General features: G+C 61.8%; 2 protein-coding genes across 2 annotated transcripts; both read right to left on the bottom strand.

The window, feature by feature from the left end:
- Positions 1-296: 296 nt before the first annotated feature.
- LOC140897669 (RING finger protein 225) lies at positions 297-2,609 on the bottom strand. Its single transcript, XM_073310573.1, has 2 exons — positions 2,366-2,609; positions 297-1,563 (listed from the first exon to the last, which is right to left on the bottom strand). The coding sequence occupies exon 2, from the start codon at positions 1,448-1,450 to the stop codon at positions 587-589; it is 864 nt and encodes a 287-aa protein (XP_073166674.1). The 5' UTR covers positions 1,451-1,563; positions 2,366-2,609; the 3' UTR covers positions 297-586.
- A 1,746-nt stretch (positions 2,610-4,355) lies between these two features.
- On the bottom strand, positions 4,356-7,845 carry RPS5 (ribosomal protein S5). Its single transcript, XM_073310556.2, has 6 exons — positions 7,737-7,845; positions 6,243-6,348; positions 5,651-5,860; positions 5,400-5,528; positions 5,123-5,221; positions 4,356-4,461 (listed from the first exon to the last, which is right to left on the bottom strand). The coding sequence occupies exons 2-6, from the start codon at positions 6,345-6,347 to the stop codon at positions 4,393-4,395; spliced, it is 612 nt and encodes a 203-aa protein (XP_073166657.1). The 5' UTR covers position 6,348; positions 7,737-7,845; the 3' UTR covers positions 4,356-4,392.
- Positions 7,846-8,980: the final 1,135 nt, after the last annotated feature.

The following is an 8,980-nucleotide window of genomic DNA, read 5'->3' as shown; positions in this document are numbered from 1 at the left end:
AAGGAGAGAAAGTGCCATTAACCCTCCCTGCACTAGGAGCGGAGGTGGGGGAGGAAATTGAGCACAAGCTGTTCCCAGCACACAGCCCCCAGGCACCTGCTCTAACCACTAGGCCCCAGTCCCCTCCCAGAGCCAGGCTAGAACCTAGGAGTCCTGCTTCCCAGCCCCCACCTCCCCTCGCCCCACGTAGGGTCAAGTCTTGAGCCCTTTTTGGCTTTCCCCTGTTGCTGCCACAGACCCTTCAGAGCCTTCACCCATGAAAAATAAAATCATTTAATGAAGGGGGGAGGGGAGAAACAGGGGGAAGCTGGTGTTGGGGGGAGGGGTCCCTCATTGATTTCTTTTAGCAGCAAATCAGGGCCTTTGACCCCCCTCGATGGACTCGATCTAGGGCACAGTTTCCTGGGGGCTCAAAGCTTCTGCCCCCCCCCCAGCCACAGCCCCAAAACCTGGGGGAGAGGGTAGGAAGTCTGGAGGTGTCAGCTGAAAGAAGCAGTAGGGGGTGCCCCTGTGACAGTATCCGCTTGTGGCCCAGCCTCCACCTCCTAGCTGGGAGTTCAGGGCTCACGGGGGGCTAGGCCCCATGTCAGTTCCTGGGTGGGTTCAGTGTTGGGGGGCCCAGGCCCCTCCATCTCTTCCTTCTGATACCATGCAATGGAGGCTCCATCTCTCCAGCCAGCCCCGCAGCCCTGTCCCTGGGGATCTGTGCAGGCAGCCCTCTGTCACTGGGCAGAGGTGGCGGCACAGCGGTGCCATTGGGCCAAGGCACCTGCCAGGTGGTGTTGCCCAGCCCCACACCTGGCCCCAGCCCGTGGGTCGTCGGCAGCAGGAAGAAGATGTAGACAGCGGAAATCACCAGCCCCACGGTGACGGTTACAGCCACAGCCACAGCCACAGCAAAGGGCCAGCTGGAGCAGCCCATCCCCCGCAGCCCCAGGCCCACGCCTACGCCCCGCGGTGCCGGCCGCCCCACGTCCACACTCAGGCTGACCGTGCTGAGGGCAGGGCCTGGCTTGGGTAGCGCCAGCCCCCGGCCCTTCCGGTTCCCCCAGCCCGGCACATACAGCAGCCCGCGGCGCCGGCTGAAGCGCACGGAGCTGCAGGGGGCGGCGGGCGCCAGGGGCAGCCGGTCCAGCAGGTCCCGGCAGGTGGGCAGGCCAGGCAGGCCCTTGCGGGTGGGGAGGCAGGTCAGCTCCCGGCACACGGGGCAGCTGATGGCGTTGACCTGCTCCGAGGAGACGTTGATACGCGCCAGGCACTCGAGGCAGAAGGTGTGGCCGCAGCCCAGCACCTTGGGCACCTTGAACAACCGGTCGTAGGGCGAGAAGCAGATCACGCAGTCCATGGAGGCCTCGTCTTCATCCTCCTCCTCCTCAGGACCCCAGGGGCCCCCCTCTGCCAGCTCAGCGCCCCGGGGCCTCCCCTGCCCTACTTCCCCTGGTGCTGCCATGCCAAGGTTTGATTCCCCTGGCCAGTAAGGGCAGAGGTACAGCGAGTGAGGTCCCTCAGGCCAAGGTGGTGCCAGCCAGCAGACACAGTCCGGCCTGGCCCCTGTTGACGTCTCTGGGGAGGGAAGAGAGAAAGGACAATATTTACCCAGTGGAGATAACGCGCCCCATGGCCTGGCCAAGTTGGTCGCCGCCCCCCCACACGCCCAATTCCTCAGGGGTAGACTATCGACCGCTCCCCGGCTAATCTGGAGTCACCCCGATACGGCTCCACCTGGGGCTCGGGCACAGCACAGAGCTGCCAGACACTCCCAGCTGGCGGGGGGGAGGGGGGGAAGGAAAAGGGAGGCATCCAGGGGACGCACACCCCAAAGCACATCACTGCCAGCCCCCCAGCCTTGCCAGTGCCCTCACTTCCAAGACACAGCCCCTGCTAGCCCAGGCCTGGGCTCCCCCAAACAGCTCTGCTGGTGCCCCTCAGTCCCCTCTATCCTCCCCCAGGCTCCCCCAAGCCTTGCCGTTGCCCCTCACTCCTGACCCACACCCCCATGCTAACCCAGGCCTGGGCTCCCCCCCAGCCCTGCTGGTGCCCCTCAATCTTGCCCCCACTGCTATTCCAGCCCTGGGCTCCCCCAAACAGCTCTGCCAGTGCCCCTCAAACCCCCCCACCCATTCTACCCCTGCACTCCCCCCAGCCCTGCTAGTGCCCCTCACTCCCAACCCACAGCCCCCTGCTACCCCAGGCTTGGGTTCCTCCCAGATCAGGCAGTGCCCCTTTCCTCTTCCGCCCCCCACTATCCTACCCCTGGGCTCCACCCAGCCCTGCCAGTGCCCCTCACTCTGCCGGTGCCCCCCCAATCCTGAGCCCCAGCCCATGGAAGCTTAGCTCTGGGCTCAGTCCCAATAGTCAGGCTCACCTGATCCAGGCTTGGGTGCAGCCGGGATGTTACTGCAGCAGGTGTACTGGGGTTGCTCCTCCTGGTGCTGCTGGCCCCAGCAGCTCCCAGGTTCTGGAATCTGCCCCCTGCAGGGAGCATTTCCCCTAGTGGTGCCCGCCCTGCCGCCCCAGCCCGCCCAGTTCTTGTGGGGCTGGGTGCGGCCAGGGTGAGGAGCCGGTGCCACCGCATTCCCTTCCTGTGGCTACTGGCCAGGAATGTGACCAGCAGCTGGCTCTGCCAGGGTTAACCCTTCACCCCCCAGCCAGAGAGCCCCCCTGCTCAGCCCCCAACCCCACTCCCTGCAACAGAGGGCCTCCTGCTGAGTTCCCCACTACTCCCTGCAGCAAAGCACTCCCTCCCCTACAACACAGCACCCCTGCTGAGCACCCCCACCCCAGTTCACTACAGCCCATTGCCCCCTGCCGCTCCCCACCCCACTTCATAGAGACCAGCACCACCTGCTGAACCCCTGCCCTGCTCCCTGAAGAACAGCACCCCTGGACTGCTCCCTTCACTTCAGTGCCGTGCCATGCCCCCTAATGTATCCTGCCCCCACAGAACAGCACCCCCTTGTGCCATACTGGGGGCTTAGGCCCAGCCCTAGAAAGTGAATCCAACACATGGAGTGTTCCAGTCTAAACCCAACTCTTTGGGCAGCACAGCAGAGAAAGCCATAGGCCCCACACATGAGCTGAGAGGGCATCTGCTACGCCCCAGGCTAGCTCCTTCAGTAGGGGTCTGGGCAGAGAGATGTGTACAGCGGGAAAAGGAGGGGTGTGCATGCGGCTGGTACTCTCCCAGCCATACCCCAGAGCATAGCTGTGCTGTGCAACAGGCCTGCTCTGGGCCCAGACCCAAGCTGTTACGCCTGGACAAAAAGCAAGTGCTAAGTAGCAGGGTCTAGATACCATGGGGCTGGAGAGGTTGGCTGGGGAAGCTGGCAGTGCAGGGGAGGGCAGACACTCAGACCCTATGGGGGGGATGAGCAGGCAGGCATCCATGGGGTCAGATCTACTGCCCACACCCTGTAATGAGTTTGAGGCTCCCTACTCTGCTCCAACAGGCCTAGATCCTGCACCAAGGCCCAGCCCAGCAAACCTGCTCTGAATCCTGCACCTTGTGCCAGCCAGCTCTGGCGAGCTCAGAACTGGGGCCTCTGGCCCAGCCCACCTGGTCTAACCAGCCCAGCCAGCTTTGCCTTGGGGAACTGGCTTCCTCTGTCACACAAAACAACCCTCTCCCCGACCATTCCCTGTGGCCTAGGGCCAATTAGCCCTTCCCCACCCCAATCACCATGGGCCACCTCCCTGCTCTGTGACCACATGCTCTGGGCCCCTGGGAACAGAGATCAGCATCCAGCCTCGACCAAAGGACAGCCAGGGGAGTTTTGCTGGATCCATGCAGGAAGCGGAGAGCTAGGGCTGCCCCTGTTGTAGATGGAGGTGACTCAGTTTCAAGAGGGGGCCCTGCTCTTCCTCCATCCCCAAAAAAAGCTGCTGGAGCATGAGCAGGGCAAGCCCCTGCAGCAGCTCTCAGCCCATCCATCCCTTGTGGGCCCCCAGGGGCAACTGCTATTAGGGGATACATGGGGCAGAGCCAGGCCTGCAAGCAGCTGTCCCCACCCCCAAGATGGAGCAGGCTCTACTGCCCTGCCTCACTATGATCCCTGCAGTGCTCTCTGGGCTCAGGCAGTGGTGAGCAGGCCCCCCTCTCACATCCATCCCACAGCTGGAGCCAGCTGCGGCCCACCGCCAACCCCAAGCCCACTCTGGGGAAACCCACTGCCATCCACACCTCTCCAGGCAAGCGAGGCCATCTGCCCCCCACAACCCTGTCCCCAGCAAGGGCAAAAGAGCAGTCCGCAGGAGAGGGTGGGAGAAGGTCATGGAAGGGCAGCATCAAGCAGGGCTCACTCCCTCCTCCTGCAGGTGGGGGCCAGCAGCTCAGAGAGAACACACAGGGGGGCAAGTGGAATCACAGAGTTTATTGGGGCAGTTTCCACAGCTTTAACGGTTCGACTTGGCCACACGCTCCAGCTCATCCTTCTTCTTGATAGCGTAGGAGTTGGAGGAGCCCTGGGAGGGGGAAAAATGGTGAGATTCCCCTCCATGGTGGAGCCACCCCCACAGCCTAAGACCCAGCTCAGCACCCGCTAGGGTACATGGGCACCCCCCAGTGGTGACAGCACTGCACTGCAGAGGGACAATTGTAGGGCAGGGAGCTGCCAGCAGGGCTCAAAGGGTCATACTAATTGCCTGGGGCAGGTGAGGAAAGGGGGCCATTGGAGACCCTGGGGCAGGAGCAGTCCTGCAGCCCTTCACTGCTAGGGACACACATGGACTCAAAGCCAGGGGGGCAGCTGGAGAAATCTCCCCTCCTTCGGGTGTAGTTATCCACACAGCCCCCAGGAGGCACAGTCACCCCCCCGGCGGTGACCCAGGCTAGCAACGCACCAGAGAGGAAGCAGCTACATGGTACAGAAGCCCTTTGACACCAGTCTGTGTCAACACGAGTGGCTGCACTGGTGGGACCGTCCCTGTGCACAGCCAGCCCCTAAGCGACAAAGGGCTGAGCAGGCCACGGGAAGCAGGGGCTGAGCTGAGCCAGGCCTCAGACTCCAAACAGCACGAATCTGGGCAGGGTGCTGTCTGGGAGCCCAGCGCTTGGCCACCTGCTCAGAGCAGAGGATGAGGGCATCTCCCAGCGCAATGGGACAAGCCTGGCCCCAGTTCTCACCTTGGCAGCGTTGATGAGTTCATCGGCCAGGCACTCAGCAATGGTCTTGATGTTGCGGAAGGCGGCCTCGCGGGCCCCAGTGCACAGCAGCCAGATAGCCTGGGGGGGGAGGGGGAGGGGCAGAAAGGGGTTACCAGGTGCCCAGAGCCAGTGGGCACAGTGCCCAGCCCATACACACTGTGGAGTGGGCACCAGGCACAGCCACATGGGGAGGGGAGTGACGCTCAGGAACGGAGGAGCACACTGTGCGCACATGCATGGCCAGGGAGGGGTGTACCTGGTTGACGCGGCGCAGCGGGGACACATCCACGGCCTGTCTTCGGACAGTGCCGGCACGGCCAATGCGGGTTGAGTCCTCCCTGGGCCCGCTGTTGATGATGGCATTGACCAGGACCTGCAGGGGGTTCTGCACAAAGAGTTGCATGGACAGGTCAGCTAGGACAGAGCCCCACCCCCAAACCCTCCCTCCCACACCCCTGCCTGGCCAGGACAGCCAGCACCCCGACCCTGGACCACCCAGCAGCCCACCTCCCCGGTGAGCAGGTGGATGATCTCGAAGGCGTGCTTGACGATGCGCACAGTCATGAGCTTCTTGCCGTTGTTGCGGCCGTGCATCATCATGGAGTTGGTGAGGCGCTCCACAATGGGGCACTGGGCCTTGCGGAAGCGCTTGGCTGCGTAGCGCCCGGCGCTGTGGGGCAGGTACTTGGCGTACTTCTCCTTCACCGCAATGTAGTCCTGGGCCGGGGAGAGAGACTGGTTCATGGGCAGTCGGGGAGGGACACACACACACACCCCCATGCTGACAGGGACAGCCACAGTCTGAGAGCAATGGGGTGCCAGACACAGGCATCCTACTTCACTTATTATAAGGGTGCACAGAAGGCGTGAGCTGTGAGGAGAGGTGAGGGACCTAGATACCCCCCCACCCCTCCCCCTGACAGGGTACAGATAGGGTGTGAGCTGTTCACTCCCTGCAGCCCCTCCCGCTGCGCACAGAGGCCATGAGTTATAGGGGGACCCAGGCATCCTGCCTTACTCCCTGCAGCACTTCCTACTGCATATAGAGAGCGTGAGGTGTGTGTGTGGGGAACCCAGGCACCACTCGGGCTCCCAAAACCTGAAGAGAGATGTCATTGATCTGAACATCGTCCGTGCTCCATTTCCCAAAGAGCTTGATGTCGGGAGTCTCCGCCACAGCGGGCACAGTCTCCCACTCGGTCATTCTGGGGAGGGAAAAACAGAGGGTCAGGCAATGCAGCACCCACATGTCCCACACTGAACCCCCCCCACATATGGGGCACCCCAATGCCATGGCCCATCCCTATAGGGCAGACCCCCCCCAAACTCCACAGACCCCTGGCAGAGCAACCCCCTGGACCTCATCAGCAGCCCCCCTCAATGTCCCCACATTGGTGTGCAATCCCCACTGACACCCATGGGACAGCCCCCTCCCCAAGTCAAGGAATATCAGGGTTGGAAGGGACCTCAGGAGGTCATCTAGTCCAACCCCCTGCTCAAAGCAGGACCAATCCCCAACTAAATCATCCCAGCCAGGGCTTTGTCAAGCCTGACCTTAAAAACCTCTAAGGATGGAGGTTCCACCATCTCCCTAGGTAACGCATTCCAGTGTTTCACCACCCTCCTGAAAAAAGTGTTTCCTAATAGCCAACCTAAACCTCCCCCACTGCAACTTGAGACCATTGTTCCTCGTTCTGTCATCTGCCACCATTGAGAACACTCTAGATCCATCCTGTTTGGAACCCCCTTTCAGGTAGTTGAAAGCAGCTATCAAATCCCCCCTCATTCTTCTCTTCTGCAGACTAAACAATCCCCCTTCCCTCAGCTTCTTCTCATAAATCATGTGCTCATAAGTCATGTGTTCCAGTCCCCTAATCATTTTTGTTGCCCTCCCCTGGACTCTCTCCAATTTGTTCACATCCTTCTTGTAGTGTGGGGCCCAAAGCTGGACACAGTACTCCAGATGAGGCCTCACCAATGCCAAACAGAGGGGAACGATCAAGTCCCTTGATCTGCTGGCAACGCCCCTACATATACAGCCCCCCTGTGGTGGGGGACTGCGCAAAATGACTCCCAAGGAGGAATCTCTAGGATAGCTGCTGTGGGGAGCGCACTGCTCGGGGTGCACAGAGCCTGTGCGGCGCAACAACCACCTGCTGCCTCTGGCTGCTGCCACCTGGGGCGCGTCAGTGCGGTGCCCACTCGGCTCACTGCGCCCGTCGGGGGAGAACAGGCGGTGTCTGCACGGCAGGAATGGGACCCGGCACGCGTGGGGAATCAAGCCCCATGGGGAGGAGGCTACACCTGGGAACATCTCCTGTGGTTCCGGTCCTCCCGCCCCCAAGCGCGGTCCCGAGGTTCCAACGTCCCCGCATGGCTCCACGCGCCGCCTTGGGATTCCATCACCCCACGCGCGTGGCCCTCCCGCCCCTAGGGTTCCACCCGCCCCTTCGCCCCACGCGCGGCGGCACCGCCGGGGATCCATCCCCCCTCCCGTCGCCCCCCGCACGGCCCCAGGATTCCATCCGCCGCGTCACCCCACACGCGGGGCCCCAGCCCCACTCGGCTTCCTATCCCTTCCCCCCGCACTCACATGGCGGCAGCTCCAGCAGCGTCCAGCCCAGGAAAAAGAACTCTCCACGGGGTCTCCCAGGCTCTTAAGAGCGAGAGGGCCCCAGAAGAGCTTCCGGTGGGGAACTACGCATGCGCCATTCTGCGTACAGAGGCAGCACGCAGGTGCGACGAGGCGTCCCGAAGCCTCGCTTCCGCCCAGGTCTTTGCCCGCAAATCTGTTGCGTGCGTGCCTAAGCGTGCCCCCATTTCTACGCCCGGAAAGGTCTACATGTACGACCCCTCTCTGACGCATGCGTGCGCCGCTCACCCTTTCGTTTCAAAAATAGCCGCTCTAGCGAGCGCATGCGTAGTATGTCTTATGTACCTCCACCACTTCTGTCGAGCGTGGTAGCGAGGAACCACAAAGCCCAGAGCCCAGGGCCGTCCGATTTGCCAGGTTGCCCTGCTATCGGGCTTGTGCACTGGCAGCTGCGAAGCGAACAACGCCATGTCTACTGAGGGCACAACTGCCCTATGTACCCTCTCCGCGGGCATTAGTGGGAAAGCAGCTGCAGGGTTCGTTCCTGAGCTCAGGCTTTTTCCTCCCCCGGAGACTGAGGCTGGGAGTCCACCGTGGACTGGGGGTCCACCTGAGACTAGGTGCTGTGGGTCCCCCTGGGGACAGGGGCTGGGGTCACGGCCAGAGAGTGTATAAAGCTCCATGGTGCTCCAATGGGCTGGAGAGAACGGCTTTGCGAGGCAGCAGGGGTGTACACACAGGGGTGTACACACAGGGCTGACCAAGAGCAGCAAGCTGGGCTGGTACTCAGGTGTAAGATGCCTGGGTGGTCTAGGGCAGAGTCAGTCTAGGGCCCTCACTGCCCCACCTGTAGCACAGGGGTAAACACACCTAGTGCTTGCAGCTGCAGATCTCAGAGCACTTTACATGGGAGGGGCATGAGTGTTATCCCGCTTTTACATGTAAGCAGTGTCAGGGTGAGCTCCACCCTGACATCTGGTGGTGAGGTGTGGCAAGTTGTGGAAAAGAACTTCAGGGGCCGATCTCATTTGCATAGGCACACCCACCCCGCCTAGAATGAGGCCATAGCTGCCCAAATGGTCACTTTGGCTGCTGTGGGATCCCCAGTGTCTCTGTTATTGGGGCAGGAAGAATAAATTGTTAGTACCCTGATTATGGGAACTGTGCTTGGAACTGTACTTGGCCTTTTGTTACGATGGAGGGAGTCACCATCAACTCAGTAGCACTCGCTAGGCAAGGGTCAT

This window comes from Lepidochelys kempii, chromosome 14 (assembly GCF_965140285.1).
Source record: "Lepidochelys kempii isolate rLepKem1 chromosome 14, rLepKem1.hap1, whole genome shotgun sequence".
NCBI lineage: Eukaryota > Metazoa > Chordata > Testudines > Cheloniidae > Lepidochelys > Lepidochelys kempii.
The sequence above is the reverse complement of the archived record's forward strand: the minus strand, read 5'-3'. Positions and strand labels throughout refer to the sequence as shown.